Raw genomic sequence first — 22,060 nt, forward strand, 5'->3', positions numbered from 1 at the left:
TGGTATCATGGTAGAACATCGGTACAGTAGTCTCTTCGATCCCTACACTAATTAGCATTCCATTGCTACCTCACACCTATGGAAGGATATGCGACTGTGTAACGTGTACAGTAATAGAGAGCAAGTAAATAAGCCAACGTTTGAAATTTAATGTTCTTTCTATTTGAAGCTTTTACCAAACGGTATAACAGTCTTAGTGTGAGAACAAATTCTCAGCGGTGAGAATGGAAATTCTCACCAAGTACAGTGAGAATTGAAATTCCGATTTTTGCCAATGAATGGGGAGTCTTGATGATTCTCGCCAGTGAATTTCCATTCTCACTGTACTTGGTGACAATTTCCATTCTCACCGGTGAGACTTTGTTCTCACACTTGATTCTCGCCGAGGAGTGCATTTCTCACCAATCTCCAGTGGAGATTAAAATTTTCTCACCGACAGCGGTAAGAATAAGAACAGATTCTCACTGATTGCGAGAAAGCGTCACTTTCTCGCTCTTGTCTCGCAATTTTTCCCAATAGTGGCCCTTGGCCAGCGAAGTTGTGTCATCACGTCTCAATGGAAAAACTGTTCCCAATTTACGTTGTATTAGTGTAGAGTGTATGTTTGTCTCTCGTCCCCATCTTGTGACAAAATAATGGAAGGTGCGATTCCAACCACAAGTGGGTATTTAAGTTGCTCTACATTTCTGTAGCATCTCGTTGACATCTCGTCAAAGATGGTGGAAATTTAACACTGCTGATCTCGTTCCCTGAAAATATACTACTTGAGATGTAGGAACTGTCAGTTTAAAACACAGGTCGTTGCCGTACAAATCCTTTGTAATATAACAAATTGCATACCTCAAATCAAACGTGTACGTGGCAATCAGTGGCCATAGATATTGGTCCGGTGTCACCTACTATGGATTTGGTCATTGGGTGTATATTGGGAAAACAGGAAGGCATTATGTTACAACAAATTATCCGACTCAGGAATAGACAAGCTGACAAGACTAAAAGAAGCTAAGGCTCGGTGATTCTTGACGACTTTCTATACAATTACTTTCTTGAGGAAAAATTCCCATAAATTACTCCATGGTATATACTGTAAATTGAGACCACTTTGTTGCTGAAGATGTTGTGGAACACGAAACATGTAGTGGCAATTGTTTGACATTGGATGTGCAGCCAAATCTCCCCAAAATAATTTACTTTAAGGTCGTGTCTGCATGCTCATTTCCGAAGCCCCGTCCGTAATTGATCAATTAAGAACGGATATAAACCTATCGTAATCAGAGACAGTGTCCGTACCATATCCAGTTATGTTTTATAATTCCAACAAGATGGTTCGATGCAAAATATTGTCACTTTTGGATTTCCTGGTCATGGTCGTATTGCTCACAAACTACTGTATCAACAGTGCGTCAGTTGACGTAAGTATCGTTTCAGTCAGTAACTTTTAAGGTTTTGTAACTTTCAATACGCTTGATTTGTATAAATGGGATTATTTGGTCTCATATTTTTCCAACGTTTCCCAGTCATTGATGATAAGGTTGTGTAAATCGTCTAGTTCACGCCATAAGCTCCCCATGACAGCAGCTGAACGCTTTGCCCTGTTTGAATTCGAACTTTGTTCTTGTCACACTGTCCGTAATCATTTTTCACCATCTACCACCTAAAATCTCTGATACAATAGTTATTAGTCCTCGTCGGGGTATTAATTCACAAATTAAAGATCTTTGATTAAATTTAAAAATTAAATTTCGTCAAAAGAACAATCTGCTTGTATCTATATCCGTGATCAACGTCTTACTTTTACCGTTACAAAGGTTGTCGATGAAGATGAAGTTAAACTTGAGCTGAATAAAGAGAAGAGAGAGATTGCCGAAGGACCAGAGTTTGAAGACTTGCCGCCAATAATGGTACTGGGAGAATATTCTACGATTTCGAGTGTTAGTGCTTGTACATCCTTAGTTATCTCTAGTCTGCACTGGTATACGAAGGTCGAGAACGCAAGTCGAAAAGCTTAAAAAAGTCATTGAGTGTAAACGTCTCGTCAAAAGTTAAGTGGTCAAAATTTCTTATACAGCTTTACAGTTAGAATGAACTTCACAAATACTTGTATGACATGTCAAGACCTCGACACTAATCTTTCAATCGGTAAAACAGCCCTTGAAAAAAAAGCAGAATGTTAACACAAAGCAAAGTGCAGTTACACATGCTAGTGTGGACCGAGAGAAAACTTTCAATTGTTTTTGGTCAGCTGTTTGGTGCTACTTTCTATTTACACACTCAGTGATGTGATGACGAAACGTTGCCACTCAGTGCACGTACACAGTTGTTATTTCATAATGAGCATAACTTAATTTGTCATTGTAAATGAAATACTTATTTTCTAATTAACTCTATATAAGATCACTAATGTCGGAGGAAGCGTTTGCAATATCTATTAACTCATTTGTTCGCTATTTGGAAGGGATAGATTATCCAAAAAGACATTTTAAAAAATCGAATCAATGGTTTACAACTACAACTGTACCAGATTCAGGTCAATTGCAGAAAAAGATAAAGTAATAATGACGCTTGTTATGTAGAATAATTCCCGAAATGAGATTTTCAATTATAAAATTTTGAAAAACTTACACGAAATAGCCGGTGAATTTGGAATGGTGAAAATGGTTTTCCGTAAAATTACAGAAAGGTATGCAAAGGTAAAGGTATGAAAGAGAAATCACTCGGTGGTCGAAGATCGATGTCAACCTTCGAAATAAGGCCAAAAATAAAAAAACATTGTTTCGCATCCTCGTACTCATCGGTGTAGACGAGCTGCTACAGTCTTTTTTCACATTCGCTCGAAAATATGAAAAATGGCAGTGTCTCATGCAAGACAGAATATTTCAATAAGTGCAAGATCCCATGTATGAAACGAACAAATCTATATGGTGTACAATAAGCGTCATCTTAAGCTTCTCCATGTCGATGCTTGTTTTTGTCGATATGTTTGCTTTCAACATGATGTCAGTTGGTCGATCATTCAGCTATTAAAATCCTCAAAAAATTGTAAATGTACGTCAACAATCATTTTTGTAGGAGCCTTTGGATGAGCGAATGTAGAAATTGTACGAGATACAACCAGCAAAACAACGCCGGACGATAAAATCGCTGCAATTTAACGCCGCCTGCTTAACATAGGAATGTTTGGTCAGCAGAAATGCTCAGACTGAGAAGGGTATTATTTTGAAAAACACTGTGAAACATGCTGCACATGATGCCAATATCTTAATTACGCGTTGTCGTTGGTTCTACACGATTACATTTAAAAGTCGATTCTCAAAATACAATTAGTATGAGCAAACTTTCCCAAAGCGACAGGGTTCCTTCTAACTTACCTGGGTGTGTAAGCTAACTGAGAGTATCATGTCCATAATTGTTTTGGATGCATTCGCATACTTTACCGATATGTATTCGTAAACTGGCGATCTGTCGACTTTCAGTAAATATTCAAGGTAACAACAAGTAAACAAAGAACATGTTGGTGTTACATTTCAGAGAAAATACAGCATTCCATCTCAAGCACTGGAAAGTGAGTATTTTTTGTAGTGTTTTTGTCTTTAAAATTTGACAAAGTATCCAGTTTTTATTATCATGGATTAAAAAACCATACGAGTTTAGAGGAATACCACCGTGACGTTGAGCTTCAAGCGTGTATAAGAACACAAGTCTGACCTGAAGGGGACAGTCCTTTTATTCCGGCCGGTAGTCTAATACCAAGAAATAATAGATACTTCATTAAAATCTTCCATGGGTGAAACAAGGTCGATGTTATATAATCAGTGTCAACGAATCCTCACAGTACCGTAGAGAGAGGTCTTAGACTTGGGTCACTTGGAGTGACCGTATCCTCAATATTGGCACACATTTTCTCGTAGGTATATATTCACATGTTATGTCACCGCTATTACTATTGCTTCTGTCATGGGATGTAAGCATCTTGTTTTGGACCAATCTTTCGAGAACTCTTCAAGATGCCTGACAATGTTAATTGCGTTGTAAACTATACAAAATTGAAGTAAACAGCGTACACATTAATGAGAGCGAATTTGTCCAACCAAAGTTCCCTTTTATCTTTCTTGTTTGTCTAAAGGTGCATCTGAACAGGAACCTACTTCTGCAATGGACAAAATATTCGAAGCAAACAGACATTTAATTGAAGGTAAACCAAAATGTTACTATCGATATTTGCTGTAACTAATTAGTCAATGCTTAGCGAAATTGAAGGTTGGATTTTCTCAGCGAAATTGAAGGTTGGGCTTTTTCATTATTTTCGCTCCACATTTTCCCTGTCGATGTTGTCTAAAAATAAAAAAAAAATTCGATCAGTGCGAAGCCCATTCCGAACAATAAATTTCTAGAATCTCCCTTTTGTCAGTCATGAAGAACTTTAAACCAAGTACATAACTCAGAAGAATTTATTTTCAAACTATATTGAGCGTAACCATGCGATATGAATAAATCTTCTCATATCTTCCAAAACCATCTGAAAGTTTGATGAACTTCAATGTGTAGACATAGACTTCCATGCGTTAACTTGATGAGTAGACGCCTTGAGTATAACTTTATTTACTTACATTGTTTGGGCGGGTGCAAATTCTTGCCAAAAAAATCCCTCCCCGGTACGATGCGTAACCATGCGCTTGCTTCCGAAGTTTTTGAAATCGGTAACAGAGTAACTCGGAAAGACAGTTGGTTACCAGTATCTGTTTGTCTGTCTTACAGAACACGTTCCTGGATTGTTTGAAGGTGATATGTACTATGGACCACAGGTGAGAGATAGGTGTTAAAGGGACAAAGTCGGCCATTTTTTCATGAATTTTGTTTGATACAAGACACTATTTAGGCCTATATTGTTTGACATGTTGAAAGATACTGAATGAATGGGTGACCATGCATCCCCGGATTTAAACACGACCCCGGTGTTAGACAGATTCAATGAAACCATCGCGAAAATGAATTAATGGTCAGCAATTTAATTTCTCATGTTTTGCATGAAAAGATTGCAAGAGCAGCAGTGGATCGAGACGATCGTCGCTGGCCGAACGGTATCGTGCCCTATGAAATTGATCCTATCTATGGTAAGTAGTTTTTATCCAGTCCTTTCCTTTTAAATAGTATTACTATTCCTACAAGACTGAAATATGCGGTCGTCTGTGGGTCCCCGCTGACACTAACCCAAACCACAGTAGAGACCCTAGACTGAAAAATCCGTGGCTCTCTATGCTCCCTGGCTTCCCTCCTCTTACTTAAGAGGGGGAGCGTAGAGAGCGCCCTCGAGCGACTGATCTTCCAGTCCGATATGGAGACCCATGTACGACTAAATCTTTCAATCTGTATTCATACTCGTTTCCACTACAAACCACATCACTGCATCGAATATTATCCTGTTAGAGATACTCAATACAAAAAGTTTTCGTTATGTAATTGAAATAAATACAGATTTTAGAAAACACTGGTAATCCCAGACTGTTGACGTGCTCTTCACAGACTGTTATGTATAGTGAGATACTGGCAACAAACAATGTACAATTTTCATTTAAATTTATTACCATTCGTTGTATTGCTTTTGCATCTCCATCATCTCGTAATTGTCTGCGATTGTTTAGATCTGTAGACAGAGATAACCTTTCAATGTTTTACAGACAAGGAATCGGTTCGAAGGATAAAGAATGCTATGGAAGATTATCACCGTTACACTTGTATACGTTTCGTCCAAAGAACTTCTCAAAGAAATTATGTGTTTATCACACCGTTAGATGGGTGAGTTGGCTACATGGTGTGTGTCTTTGAAGTAACAGAGAGCCTCAAAAATGGCTGACAACACAAAGAGATTCACTTTCGGCTAAAAGAACAAGCATTCGCGACAGAGGTGCACAGAAAAACAGGGCGTTCAGGGGGCAACTGAAGGGGGCTTTAAGATTCCAGAGAACCATAAGGAGCCTAGCTCCAACTTTTCATTCAATACCATCATATCGATAGATCACTCTGAACAGGACAGAAAACAAATAGAAATAAACCAGTTTTCTGAGGTTATCCAAAGAAAGAGGTGCTGACTGTCAAAGTGTAATGAAGAGAAATTCCAAAATCAAATTTCTTGTACATAATTGCCCTCTTATTCACCACATTCCAGTGAAGTACATTGATATCAGTTTTCAAAGATACATAAAAGCAAAGATATTGCCAGTCTTGAGTTGGGACAACATTCTTCATAGTTTGCACCATACACTACCACATACAGTAAAATGACTTTTAGGTGAAATTCAATGATAAAATTTCTTGTATACAATTGTTCTTTAAATCACAGGCCTCTTGTAGATTGACGTTTAAAATAAGTTAGATATAGTGGCTAATTTCATACGTTTGCATAGCTTTGTAAGCTCCTGTTGTGTGTCTGTGACATCTATCCATCCACCCATTCATCCATTCATATATATATATATATATATATATATATATATATATATATATATATATATATATATATATATATATATATATATATTATATATATGTATATATATGTGTGTGTGTGTGTATATATATATGTATTATATAAAAATAAATAAATAACTAAATTATTTATTTATTTATTTATTTATTTACTTATTTATAACGCTCTACTTAAGCATCGAGCACTGTAATTTCCCACAAGGAGATCTGTATACTTCGATATATATATATATATATATATATATATATATATATATATATATATATATATACACAAGGGAGAATATATTAACAATGATCAAATCATTCCTATTTTATCCATTTAAATTTTGTCATACGTCGTGTCCCTCAATTTTCAAAAAATAAAAAATAAATTCAAGTTGCATTAATTGTTACAATAGTACATGGCATTATTTTTAGCTACTATAGACTATAGTCTGTAGAAGCTATAGGGATGGGTATCCGTCCGGCGTCCGTCGTCAGTCTGTATGTATGTATGTATGTATGTATGTATGTATGTATGTATGTATGTATGTATGTATGTATGTATGTATGTATGTATGTATGTATGTATGTATGTATGTATGTCCGTTTGTGAGGCGTCCGTCCACTCAAATATCTTGAGAACCGCAGTACTTACTGATTTGATATTTGTTGTGTAGATGAAAAATATGATTTTGAGAAACTAGTTTTTTTTAATTTTTTGATATTGTTGAAAATAGGCAAATTAATGCCAAAAAAGGCGTTTTTGGTAAAAAATCTTCTTCTTCATAACCGCTGGTCAGACAGCTTTGTTATTTGGTAGACAGGTCCCTAGGGATAGCCCAACTTAGATTTGTTAAAATTGTGATGAAATATGCAAATGTGTATTTTTAAGGAATTTTTTGTCATTTTTGGTCAAAATTTGACTTACATTGTATGTAATTCTTGTACTGTATAAACCCTATCAATTCACCCAGAAAAAAATAATTAATATGATTTTAAATAATTGAATTAATTAGGAAATCATCAAAGCCAAAATAATTTTAGTGTAGAATTATCAGAAAGTTCAACTTTTTTTGACAGTTCATAGTGAAATGCTTACCATCTTGGAGGATTAAAACAACTTTCCTGAATCCCAACTTTGACATATTCTGAACCGTCATTTATTGTGCCCTGTATGTTATCTAAAAGAAATTGCTCATAATAGTTTGTCATGATAGGGTGGTCAAATAAATAGAGATAGAGAAAGTTCTAATTTCCATTTATGGTTGACTTGGTAAGGATAAAATAAAATTACTTTTTGAGGAAAAAAATAGAGTGGTCAATTAAAAGAGTGGTCAAAGTGATAGGGTTTTTATGGTAAAGCTTGGCTGTAAGATTCCTCATGTGCTATTTATAGCAATTATGCAATCTGTGTAAACAGTGCAATGAAAGTGTTACATGATGCTTTTGATGACCTTGAACTTCTCAAGTTTCAAACATTTGTCTCTTCAGTGTGCTTTCTCTGAGTACCTACAGGCTCAACTTATTCAACACAACTTACTTGCAATGTTAATTTGAAAGTTAAAATGTGCTTGGTTAATAGGATGAAAATACTGATAAAATAACCAGCTTAATATTCTTTATAACCTGACAGATATGCTGTTTTTTTATCTTGATTTAAGCAAGTCTTGTTTACTTTAATAAGAATGTAATTAACTCTCGTTTATTAGCTACTATAGACTAATATAGTCTATAGAAGCTATTGGGATGGGTATCTGTCCGGCGTGCACTGTCAGTATGTATGTATGTATGTTTAAAAACTATCTACTGTTGATTGACCAATCAGAGTGCTCAATTCAGGGTGTTTTATTTACTCATAAAGCCTTGGTCACCAAATTCCAGAAACGAATGACAGCGCCGTAGTAAAGTACTGTCCAATCAAAAGTGAACATGTCATATTCTGTAGACATCTGGTACGTTTTAATATTCAAATTTGGTAACACAGCGGAAACCAGCTGCAACACAAAATCTGCTGTGCCCTAGGGCATTTATATAATGTGCCCTAGGGCATTTAAAGGATGTTCCATTACATTGGAAGGCTATTTCACAAATAAAAGTTTTAATTCATATCCTAAACATGTTACATTGACAAAGGGGACGGTTGACGTAAACACTTTGAAAACGAAAATATATCAGTTAGGGGCGATAGTTTTTAAGTCGGATAAAACCCTCGTACTCGGGCTCTTCTGGTATATAAAGTCCAACCCTACGATAAAATGTCTCGGCCTGCGGCCTCGACATTTTATCGTTGGGTTGGACTTTATATACCAGAAGAGCCCTCGTACTCAGGCTTTATCCTATACATGTATGTATGTATGTATGTCCGTTTGTGAGGCGTCCGTCCACTCAAATATCTAGAGAACTGCAGTACTTACTGATTTGATATTTGTTGTGTGGATAAAATATATGATTTTGAGAAACTCTTTGTATTAATTTTTTGATATTGTTGAAAATATGCAAATTAGCACCAAAAAAGGCGTTTTTGGTAAAAATCTTCTTCTTCATACCCACTGGTCAGACAGCTTTGTTATTTGGTATACAGGTCCCTAGGGATAACCCAACTTAGATTTGTTAAAATTGTGATGAAATATGCAAATCTGTATTTTTACGGATATTTTTTTCCATCCTTAAATGAGCTATCAAAGATATCCACCTTCTTCATCAATACAGGTGTCACAAAAAGTTACTCTCTACATAACACAGCAGAGCTCTGTCAACTGTTGAGTCGCTTTTTTTTTCAAAACCGCTGGTCAGACAGCTTTAATATTTGGTTTACAGGTCCTTGGATGACCTTAGTGAGATAATTTCATACAGTCAGGAAATACTTAATTTTGTATCCATGTCTATAGTAGCTTCTGGGACTTTGGCCCTATTTTTTATATTTCAGGATCTATATTCAGATTAGACAGGTACCTGAGCAATGAATTAACACGATTGGAACTAATTTGGGATATTTGGATCTTCATATTTTTCAAATTTCTCAAAAGTGTTAGGTGTTCTATAGCTGAATGTTGCAATATTACAAATTACTCATAAAAAAAGTGTATAACTTAAAAAGAAATTTTAAAGGCAGATGAGCTTACATTAGCGGATGAAAACGACATTACTTCACTATCCAAAAGTTCCATTTTTGTTTAAGGATTCATTAAATTAAATATAAATTGAAGACAATAGTTTGGATTGCAAATTCATCGAAAATAATCACACATTTCAATGAATTGAACCTGGCAACTGAAAACCTCTATAAAATGGATAATAGTGTTGATATTTACTATTTTCACTTCTTTCATTGTCTTTGCGCCCATTCAAGCTTTACATCATTTCATTCAGACTCCATTCTGACAGCGTCTTGAAACAATTGTGACATCTCTAACTTATAACAGATGTTGGTCTGGTGTTGGATTCGGTGATTTGGGAAGGCACAAAGTGTCGCTTGGAGACGGCTGTGTGTGGCATTCAACGATTCTTCATGAGTTAATGCACCTCTTAGGATTTATCCATGAACAAGGCAGAACTGACCGTGATAATTATGTCCGTCTTATCAAAGAAAATATGATTGCAGGTAGGCATAGGTTTTTGGAAACCTTCGCTATAGAAACAACACACAACTCCGTTGCACAGATGAAAACATTCACCAATGATACATCCAGGTTTAATCACGGCATGCCTTCGATGTACTTGGCTTACTGTGTTGGTTAGTAAATTTAGAATTCCTCTTAACAAAGAGTGTCACAGAAATTCGGTAGCATGTATTCCCAGTGATTTTTACAGGGTGTCAAGTATATATGCCCTGCTACAGTGATACTTCTTCTACCGATGCAACAGTAAGGGAGCCGTCATTATTTACGGCCTGGGGGGGTCGGAGGAATTGCTTTAGAAACTCCAAAATTTTGAGTAACCCCCCCTGCCAACCATGACATGTTTGATTAACCCCCCTCTTAGTCCAGTCAATTTAGGGTTTAACCTAGGACTAATTGCAACAGAAATTATTTCTTCACCATGACCTTTGGAAAGGTCTCACTAATGACATGTTAAAAGTATAGGAAAATATAAGGGGTGCAAATTGGTTAAATTTGCATATATTCAAATTAGCTATATATCGCCTTTAAAATGACTGCTATACTCACATTTTGGACATGTAAACTGAATTCAAGTGACTTTTTTCATTGCAACACAATTTAGTAAGGTTCAACAAGTTATTTTCTAAATGTCTTGAACAATAAAGATTATGCAGATTATGCAAATTAAGTAATTTGCATATATTCGCAGTTTTTCCACTATTTCAGACTCATATTTAAACAATTTTTTTTCTCAATGAAATTGCTACGGTTTTGCAAGAATTACCTAAAACAAATGAGGTTGACCTAATTTGCATGCTAATTATTTTAATACAAAGGCCTAATTTGCATAATTGACACAAACGGTCTTTTGAATACAATAAGACTACAATAGCTTCCATTGACATTTTCTGAATATTCAGAAATGCAATGAATAAAGAGAAGAGTTTCAGAGCATTACTATTTAAATAAAGGGAATCAGAATTCTTTCTTTGGATATTCTTCTTTCTTTTACGACGATAAGGTTATTCATAAAAAATCATTGGACGTGTTCAATATTTTGACATCAATTGTCATTTTCAGTCATTTTATCCTACAACATGTTCGATTGCAGTAAAATTTTTGAAGGAATATTTTATGCTTTTGGTCACTATCTTCAATGACGATGGAAATATTCATTCCCCATACTTAACAGTTGTGCCTGTGAATCATCTTTCTCATTATTAAACTATCATTAGTATAAATACCAACATCATTTGAATCACCATGATGGTAGTGGTGATGACAATTATTATGATGGTCATTATCATATCAAAATTTCTTCCTCTTCCTCTCTGTTTACATCTTCCTCTAGGTGGTTCATTTGTTTACAGCCAGAATCCTTTCATTGACAACAGAAAGTCTACATTTTGCTTTCTTCTGGGGTTATTCATGCTGCTGCAGTTCATGGTAGAACCCATAAGTATGGGGAAGGGCAACTCAATGAAAAGATGTGAAGCATAGGATGATATAATTGTACTGCGTATCATATCAGATCTTAGATGTGCAAGTATCACTCATGGGGCTGTTATGTAATGGACTTCCCATTTGCAGATTACTAGACTTTTGTATTATCACCAATAAGATCGATCACTTAAGGAATTGAGAGTCTGGCCAATCTGAGGTGAGACTTCCATAAGGCTCAAAATACAGGATAACCAATTTTATGATAATTTGATGTCCAAATTTGATATCCTAATTGATAAACTCGTTACCGGCAGCTTCTGTGATGCAAATCCCTTCACATTTTGGTTTTCTTGTTTCACGGTCATGAAAATTTGAAAGAGCAGCTAGACCATGTAACATTATGAAAAGTATCTAGATTTGCATTTACCAGTGATTTAGATTATCATGATTCAGTCAACAGATTGTTTTCAGTTTTTCCTTAAATGCTATGGCTGTGTACGGTAAGATTAAACAGGAAATCTCTCTCTTCAGTCCATTATATGACTTTATATTAATTTTCAATTGTTGTCTTCAAGAAATTTCAAAATTTTGAGAAATGCAGTGTCCTTTGATTATTGTAATGTCTTTCAGCTGATAAAGGAACAGTTTCCTTATCCATATTTCATGATAATTGGCAATGTAGTATAACAATTGTACCTCTACATCATCATGATCATTATAATTTATTTATCATTATTATCATAAATTTCTGTATGTGGCATGAACAGGCAAGTTGCACACAGTCAAAAGTATATCTGATTTACCAGTGACCACACAACCTGGTCTTTAATTACATTTTACCAACACTTAATCTATATAAGTAATACGGGGTAAGGGTGAAAATAAAAGAAAATAGAGCTGAAACACAAATTTTCTTCAGCCTCGCTTAGTACAAAGTGTTGGTTATTTGGCCAAGCATTTTGGTATGCATTAAGACAATGTTATTGACAATGTTATTGACATTATGCAAATTCTCTAGATAACTGAAATGAACTATACGAATAAATCATTGGTTATTTTTACAGGGCTTTTCATTCTGTAGGCCCTATTTGTATATAATCATTATAATGAGTTAAAATACACAGAAAATAAATAACCACGTCAATTTCTTTGTACTGAGCAAAATGTTCATTCAAGTTATAAAATGGACATCTTTCGATAGGAAGAATTTAAAGTATTAAATAACTTAAACAAGTAGTGTCTCTTAATGTAACTTCTCATTTTACTGATAACATAATTAATTAAAATAAGTTGACGTCAATTTGAAAAATTAAAGAAAATTATTTTAATGGTCATCATATAGGATTTATGCACATGAGGAATTGCTCAAAATTAGGTAAAATATATTTGGCAATGTTAGTAAAAACTTCAAATCTCTCTTTACGATATTGTAAAACATTTCAAGTTTCAATTATTACATTTAATACAGTGTAGGCATTTCCTATAAAATCTTAAAATTAGCCCTTTGCACAATGTAGATTGTATTAGACTTTGAATATACCTTTCTTGGACCTTTTAAGTATTTAAGGTGAAGAAATAATTCATGTTCCAATTAGAAAAAGGAAGTGACATGGTTGACTTATTGGACAAATGCAAATAATAATTTTTTTATCGCTGTAAGATATATTTGAAAACATTCCCTGAACTAAAAACAAAAAATGATGTTACATAGTCATTACAATGTCAGCTTATCTCTTAAATCACTTTCGTAAATAGATTATCAGCACCAGGTGTGTATAGCATCTATGACCCATTTAGCATTTGGGTAAATTAGCTGTCTTATGCACAACTTCATTAAATGCACTTTTCGCGATCCCTGGGATCGCCTTTGTTCTAGTCTGTAAGAGAATGATTGATGTGTAATAGCCTTTTGTTTTCCATTGAAATTGTAATCTTGTGGGTAAATTTTCTGATGAGAAAATCTGGTGCCAACACAGGCCTTTAAGCTTGCGATATGTAACTTCCATGACCCTACTAAAATTTAGTTCTAATGATCTCCGTTGTTTGTTAACATTATATATAGTCATTTATACTATAGGTCAAAAAAGGGAAAAGTAAAGTGGTAGGAGAGGCACATTGCAGTTATGTAAAATGAGGAGTCTTAAATGATTTTATGCATTGCCTACAAACAAAAAGTACATTAAATAATCAAATTGCTTGAATTAAATATCAATTTGCTGAATATATTTTTAAGAAATATATTAACAGCAACGATTTTGTTCCCTTTTCTAAGTTTTATATTTATTCAAATTATGCACTGTCTCCCCTCTTAATAGTCATTTTGTTTGTCATTCTCCACATTCAATACAGAGTGGAAACAAAATACTTGTTGTGTAAATTAAATATATTTTTAAGCGAAATGCAGTGGCAGCTATACTTGATTTAGGCAAATTAGGAATATTTCTCGGGCGATAAAATGTATTCAAAAATATTGCCTGGACAAAAATTAAGATAAATGCATACATTACTTGAACATGATGTCGCATTTTTCTCAATTCAATATGCATATTTCTTTTATCAGTGAATGTATTGCTCCCATTATCCGTTTATATCTATACATATTAGGTAATGTTATACCTCTTAGATTGTATTGGACTTTTAGTATGTCATTCTAGGACCTCTCTAAAATACACAAAGAAAAATTAAATTCTATTGCTGTCAGAAATAGCTTATATAGTTACTAATAAGGGACATACAAAGAAAAGCGAAGTGTTGTGGCGGCCATATTGGATTTATGCAAATGAAGAATATTTCTATGACGACAAAATATTTTAATCAACCTTGCCTGAATCAAACACAAGGCAAATAAGCCCAAAATCCGCATATATCATGTTTAGCCGAATATTTTTAGTAGCAACATTCTATCAGCACCTAGTTAATAACCATAATCTTTTTACATATATGCAAATTAGGCATTGTTTACATTTCTAGATTGTACGAGGCTTTTAGTATGTCATTGTAGGACTTCTCTGAAATACACAGTGTATAAATAATTCTATTGCTGTCAGACTTAGCTTAAAAATAGTTGTTAATTGGGAAAAATACAAAGAAAAGTGAAGGTTGTGGCGGCCATATTGGATTTATGCAAATAAGTAATATTTCTATGACGACTAGATATTTCCATCAACATTACTTAAACCAAAAACAAGGCAAATAAGCCAAAAACCTGCATAACATATCATGTTTAGCCAATTATTTTTAGAAGAAACATTCTATCAGCACTAAGTTTTGTACCCATAATCTTTTTACATCTATGCAAATTAGGCACTGTTTACAATTCTAGATTGTACTCGGCTTTTAGTATGTTATTCTAGGACTTGTCTAAAATACAATGTGAAAAAATTATTCTATTGCTGTCAGTAGTAGCTTAAAAATAGTTATTAGTCCGAGAAAAACTAAGAAAAGTGAAGTGTTGTGGCGGCCATATTGGATTTATGCAAATGAGGAATATTTCTATGACGACAAAATATTTTCAACAACATTGCCTAGACCAAAAAGGAGCAAATAAGCCAAAAAACCTGTATCAAAATCATGTTTAGCCACATATTTTAAGTAGAAACCATCTATCAGCGACAATTTTATACCCATGAGCCCCCTTTACATTTATGCAAATTAGGCACTGTTGCACCCCTTAGATTTTATTATACTTTTAGTATGTTATTTCTAGGACCTTTCCAAAATGCATGGTGAAGAAATAATTTCTGTTGCAATTAGTCCTAGGTTGACCCCTTTTTTGGCGCAGATTGACTGGACTATCTTTGCTACAGAAATTTTGAGTGACCCACCCCCCCCCCCCCTCCTCCAAAAAAAAAATTGGGAAAGTTAAATATCTATACAGTAATATGGATTGCTGCTGCGACAGGCCGTGTATTGACCCTAATTAAACCCTGGACATGTGGTACAAGTCTGTGTTGGGAAGAGGTTCCATTGCTGTGACAGGGGCTGATGTACGTAGAGGTTATTACCCAATATCGCCTGTTCCTGTGTCGTATAAGCATGAGTGTCATTTGTGCTGCGTCAGACACGAAGTCGAGTGTCTGACGCAGCACAAATGACACGAATGCTGATACGACACAAGGAACAGGTGATATTGGGTAGCATCCACTGCTCTGATGACATGACAGTGTTCTCTGTAGTATTTTTTTACAAGAGGCCGAAGATGTGGTGCAAAAGCACCACAAGCGATGGTGCAATGGGGGGAGGTCAGGAGGGGGGTGTCCCCCCTCCTGCTGTTGGAGCTTTTGAAAAATAGAGATTAAAATGGTGTTATTTGGTGGCACTTGGGGAATATATTTTTCAAATTTTTTTTGCATAAAAAATTCAAAGGAAAAGAAATCTGAGAGAGTGTTCCAAAACTTATATTCCAGTTCACTGATTTCAATGAAGATTATATTTTTTGAAAACGAAAAAATAGCGACAGATAGACATTTATTCACATTTATTATTTATTATTCTTTTCCTGCAATAAAAGATGGGTTTGTTGTCAACGCATTCCACTGGTTTTAAACTTTATAGAATCAGAATTAGCTTGCTTTACACATTTTCCCCTATCGGTAACCTATACAATGTAGAATATAGAAAGCAGACGTTTCTCAGGAATGATCAGGCAAGTATATCAATCTTTAATCAGGAAATACTGAAAAATATACTCAGTACTAGCCTCTAACACAAGGCTTGACACGTCGAATAGCTGATCATTCTCATTTGAAGATCACAATAACGTGAAACACATAGTGTAATGAGATTTTAGTTTATACTTGAAACCACCTGTATTATGATATATATATATATATACACACACACACACACACACACACACACACATATATATATATATATATATATATATATATATATATATATATATATATATATAATATGTGTGTGTACATATATCAAGTATGGACATACATATCTCAAGCATACATATTGCTGTTCTTTACTATTATTGTTGTATTAATTCATAACTTCACTAAATGCTTCAGTACATATCAACAAAATTGAGTAGCCCCCCCCCTTTTTGTTCTCCACTTTTGAGCAACCCCCCTTGTAGCTTTCGATTTTTTGAGTGACCCCCCTCAGATTCCTCCGACCCCCCTCTCCCGCCATAAATAATGACGGCTCCCTAAGCTGGCTGTGGTTGGCAGAGACGAAAATCAACTTGAAGGCATTCATTAGAGTGTAATATTTCCATACTTGCATACTATAGTCACACATCACAAAGCGAATTCCTCGTATTTGGGCAGATATATCTGGCGACCACTCTGGCCATCTAAGGTACCATGTGCGTTTTTATTTAAAACTGTTTTACATTATGTTGACATATACTTCAGCGTACGAGGGACAGTTTGGTAAGGTGTTAGATCCACTGACAACCCAGGGCACACCATACGACTACGATTCTTTGATGCACTACTCAAGGACGGCTTTCACAAAGAATGGAGGGCCAACTATCGTTTCTATCAATGACTTCAACCGCGAATTAGGAGGCGCGCGTACATTTTCTTACTGGGATTTCGTAGAACTCAATGGTCGGTATAATTGTGGTAAGTATTGCATTATTGTTGTGACATTGATATGCACCTCAAAATGTTATAATTTTACAAGTTTAGAAACTGCCGCGATCATTGATACCATCTGACCAAAGATATCACATTTTGTGCCATTACATGATATTATAAATGCGATTCTACTCACTTTTAAACTCGCGCGTCTTTTATATGAGAAGATCGATTTTGAATGTTTCAGATTTTGAAATATCATGGTACTATGAAAGACAGTACCTCTTGTTTATTCATATAGAAAGATTACTGTAAATGTAAGCCTTATTCATTAAAATTAAGGTATAAAGTTATGCCAATGTACTCGTAGTTCCTGTCATGAGGTGACAGTTGCACAAATTCCTTTCGTAAAATCTGTAATACGAAAGCTTCGGCAAATTCTTGTTTCTTCGTTGTTAGAAAAACGTCGTTACTTTCCTTGTATTTCACAGGCTATGACGACGAAATATGGTACAACAATAAAAAAGGTAAGGAGCTGGACGGATTTATGAGTTCAAGCTCGGCTTGTCCATTCAAAGGGAGTTTAAAAGATTTCAGTCTCGTACCTGAAAGCTAGATGTATACCAGACCGCATCACTGTCTGTTTTCAATGACTGTACAAGTTACTTATGGGGGTCATGTTAACATTAGACTAGTACAATATTATTGTTTTCAGAATGCATACTTAACCCCAACACCGAACGTCGAGGAGCCAACATCAACGATGGGAACTTAAACAAGATGTACACTATTGAATCCTGCTGTGAATCATGTCAGAACACGCCCAACTGTAAATCGTTTACCGTTGACAAGAGACCTGGTAGCACATTTGGAAACTGTTATTTGAAATATGACTGGGGAGAAGCATGGAGTGACGATTGCTGTGATTCTGGAATCATATGGCCCTGGCCAGATGGTTCGTTTGAATTTAATGAAATGCGTTTTGATATTTGAAGAAAGACTTCTCTTCAAGATCAAGTGACCATGTGTTAAAGGGAAGTGGTCGTCGGAACTGCGACTGTGCAACTTTCTTCTTTTACAAACAATATATTTCATGCACTATATATAGATGCATCATGTCAACATAGCTGCAACATTTAAATTTTACGATGTACATTAAGACAAACATGTTTTAACTTTCATCAATCGCCAATGTAGCTTGGATACAGTGTTTATATCGGTCGTAGGGGTCCCTAGCGACCTCTGGGCGCCGTTCCGACGACCAACGCCGTTTAAGCATTAACAGCTAGTGCAACGAAACATTCAAATTGTCGAAACTCAAATCTTAACTGACGAAAAATGTAGTATTTTGTAGGTTTCGAAATTCCCATCGATAGTATATTCAGTCTGTACGTACACAAATGTTACATTATTGCTTAAAAATTTGCTTTACCAAAAGAAGTTACATGTAATAGAAATATCATGCAGAAAGTAAATTTTCATGTGTTTCTTTCGATACATTTGTCTCTTTCATTCAGAGTGTTATGTCCATTTCATGATTATTAGATTATTGGATTGTCACGGTATCCTGTATTTTTTATTCTCATTTGATTAATAGATGAAGAAGATGAAGACAACGGAGGAGGAGGAGGAGGAGGAGACGAAGGTTTTTCACGCTTTCTTACACGACGAAGACAAGAACAAACTAATTGACTGTGTAGTCGACGTGATAAGGACAGACATTTAGTTAAAGTGTCAAGCATGTCATGTCAACATAAGAAAAATTGTTAAATGCTCGTAAGTACGTATGTATGTATGTATGAGTGTACGTACGTACGTACGTATGTATATGTATGCACGTATGTATGAATGTACGACTGTGTGGGTGAGTGCGTGTGTGCGCGCGCGTATGTCTGTGTGTATACATACTGTATGCAATTCATCACTTTGATTTTCAGATCAAATCAGTTATTACTGTACCTTCTTCAGATTGTGTTGACAAGAATGAAAGTTGTGAAGCATGGGCCGCCATTGGAGAGTGTGAGAAGAACGCCGCCTACATGCTACCAAACTGCGCCAAGAGCTGTCGACCAGAATGTAAGAAACACGAGTATGATGGTTGATTTTTGGAGAGATTATGTAGCAATGAAGCTTGCATGAAAGATTATGGCTAAGGGTTTTATTCTTCTTTCTACATTCAATGAATGAAACCTATAAAGTGTTTCAGTTACCGTTGAATAATCTATGAACTATTTAAGTTCATGCAAGTTCACTGAATCGTCGATATAGAATTATGAAGTTTGTCCGGCGCTCTTATAAACAAAAAGTGAGCTACATGTAAATGTTTCCCGCATTTCTATGGTCTTTGTATGTGTAATCATATGACCTAATTTTGACAACCTTATTTCAGTAATCTGTAAAAATCGCCATCGGATCATGTGCACTCCACTTTTTCGTTCCACATTGTCCCAAGTCACCAAACAAACACACAGAAGCTCATATAATGGAATGCATTTGTTTTATTCGTTTTTTCTTTGTAGGTAGTAAAGATTCTAACTGTGTTGACGACAATGGACAATGTGCACCGTGGGCCAATCAGGGGGAATGTGACAAAAATCCTGGATACATGAAAGTAAACTGCAAGAAAAGTTGCGGCGTTTGCGCGAGTGAAAGTGAGTGATTACATCTATGTTCAAATTTAGAATGTTTCAGGCAATTTTCGACATCATTGCTGTATGGATGCACGGACTAATTCATCATCAATTATCCACTGTGACTTCAGATTGCTTGGACAAAGATGATAGTTGTCCCCAGTGGGCTGAGAACGGAGAATGCACCAAGAACCCAGGTTGGATGTTGCCTAACTGTAAGAAGAGTTGTCAGCAGTGTGGTTCTACCTGAATCTCTGCACGGAGCAGCATGTGTGCTGTTGAAACATGGCATTTGAAACATCACAGTCGGACGCTGTGTACCCATGGTCAACATATATACCTTACTTCATTAGAAAATGATATAGCATTTTCTTACTTTCATTCTTATCCTATGCTTTATCATGAGTGCTACTTGCTTGTAAAGAATCACATTTTGAAATTTTATGACACGCAATTTCAATTCAATTTACCGACAGCGTGAATATCATGAAAGTATCGACGGATTCTTGCTGAGGTTTTATATTGGTTTAATTACATTGGAGTACATTTACATGTACTACCGAAACATTCAAGAAACAACGCTAAATTCAAAGCATTCCGTACAGAATATAGAAAACACCTAATATTACATGACGTCCATGTTACGGAAAGGGGGTAAATACCTGCAACCTGCTAGCCTAGAACGTGTCATTAAAGATTTTTATGTGTATACTGAAAAACATTTCGGAATATTTTGTCAGCTAGACTCGAATTAACATGTAATACTGAACCATTGATGACTCGAATAAAATATGATGAATAAGCACACATTGGAACCGTAATGAGTCGGTATAGTCGCACTCAACGACAATATATATTCCAGTGTTTTCCTTTCCTTACATTCCGACAGAGGGATAACATTTTCATGTTAATGAGTCAAAATAAAGATTAGTAATATGAATACGTCATTGTTTGTCAAACCTATGAAAATTTTCTACAAGACTAATTTTCGCCACTCATACCACCCTTTTTAAAATTTTAAGCCGGAATGCTTTAATAAAGTAATACAGTTCGATGACTGTTTTGATATGTTATGATTACTTCAAACGTTCCACACGATTTTGACGTGACTTTCCAACTCATGAGACACTGAAATATCATGAAACGCTGAAAAATGCTGATGGTGGTTCCACGGAGCCGTTGTAAGGGAAACAAAACAACATGAACGAAGAAACTTGGAACTAAACTAAATTAAAAAGCATAGATATTTTCTATGTGTACTCTTTGCGAGTTTGTTGCATGTTAGAGTCTGTGAACAGTCTGCTCAACTTATAAGTTCTAAACCATCGTTAGTGAAATACCGAAGATATCAATTGAAACTCTGGGTTGTATTGATACTTCATCATCATTTCACGTTTGGAATGAGTTGTGAAAAGCGCCCATTCGATTTGAATTATGCTAGCTGGGATTGAAAAGTCGCGTATTCCTATGCTAATTGACGAGTTGTTGTGTATCGAAATCAACAGAGACGACGCTTAGACTGCGAACTTGGTCATATCTTTCATTCCTGGCTAACCATTTCCATAGTTCAAGAATTGACTAGATACTTTATGTTACTTTTCAGGGTGTTTAGAAAATATCGAAAATCTCACTCCAGGAAACATAATGCCATTATCAGTTCATGATTTTACTACGATTAGCTGAATGCTAATTCAGTGTAGCGTAGAAGGGGTTTGACCTTTATCTTCCATGTATTAGAATTACCGTTTTCCGAAAAGAGCGTAAGAGATGTTATTAGCTTAATTAGTTTCCTCAAACCTGGACGATGTGATATGGGTCTGACTACGAAATTTGATATTAATTTGCTATGATAATCACACCGAGCCTCATTATATTGAATAATTACGAGTAATTTGCGGTAAAATTTCATCGTTACAACGAGTGCGTTAATATTAAGTTATGTTGTCCGACTCAGTTGCTGTTCATTTTGACCTGAACTCAACAAAGATCACGAGAGAAATGAGTCAGGCTTCTCATGAAGTTCTGTTTGATATTGGAAAGTGAACTTTAAGTATCCTTTGTTTCAGACTTTTTAAGCAGATTTTTACATGCAGTAACAATTTAATGTACTGTAATGACAATTGTGCCACTTCGAATGACCACAAACTAATATATGTTAATTATGTACAATTATGAAGTGTATATTACCTGTGTACATACAGCCATGCACGTACACCCCAAATAAAATTGTTACGGTAGAAAATACCACACACAGACAGTAAGTACGAGAAGCGCACTATGGAGTTCAATAGTAACCAAAATTATTAAATAGAAACTAAAATACTCACAAATAATTAAAAATCATGCAAAAGTTACCGTCCTTGGTCGAGAGCTTTGAGCG

The 22,060-nt window shown here is 35.3% G+C and overlaps 1 protein-coding gene across 1 annotated transcript; it reads left to right on the plus strand.

The window, feature by feature from the left end:
* The first annotated feature begins 1,296 nt into the window (after positions 1-1,296).
* Positions 1,297-20,625, plus strand: LOC139147168 (zinc metalloproteinase nas-13-like). The gene is made up of 15 exons (XM_070718084.1): positions 1,297-1,412; positions 1,809-1,901; positions 3,529-3,562; positions 4,124-4,192; positions 4,756-4,802; positions 5,033-5,111; positions 5,676-5,793; positions 9,891-10,069; positions 16,883-17,095; positions 17,542-17,577; positions 17,766-18,005; positions 18,648-18,695; positions 19,019-19,126; positions 19,570-19,701; positions 19,812-20,625. The coding sequence occupies exons 1-15, from the start codon at positions 1,302-1,304 to the stop codon at positions 19,928-19,930; spliced, it is 1,626 nt and encodes a 541-aa protein (XP_070574185.1). The 5' UTR covers positions 1,297-1,301; the 3' UTR covers positions 19,931-20,625.
* Positions 20,626-22,060: the final 1,435 nt, after the last annotated feature.

This window comes from Ptychodera flava, chromosome 13 (assembly GCF_041260155.1).
Source record: "Ptychodera flava strain L36383 chromosome 13, AS_Pfla_20210202, whole genome shotgun sequence".
Lineage (NCBI taxonomy): Eukaryota > Metazoa > Hemichordata > Enteropneusta > Ptychoderidae > Ptychodera > Ptychodera flava.

Coding starts and splice junctions, on each gene's coding strand:
- LOC139147168 (XM_070718084.1), top strand. CDS start 1,302: ATGTTTTATAATTCCAACAAGATGGTTCGATGCAAAATATTGTCACTT. Junction 3,563..4,123: donor TCCATCTCAAGCACTGGAAA/GTGAGTATTTTT, acceptor GTTTGTCTAAAG/GTGCATCTGAACAGGAACCT. Junction 18,696..19,018: donor AGGAGGAGGAGGAGACGAAG/GTTTTTCACGCT, acceptor TACCTTCTTCAG/ATTGTGTTGACAAGAATGAA.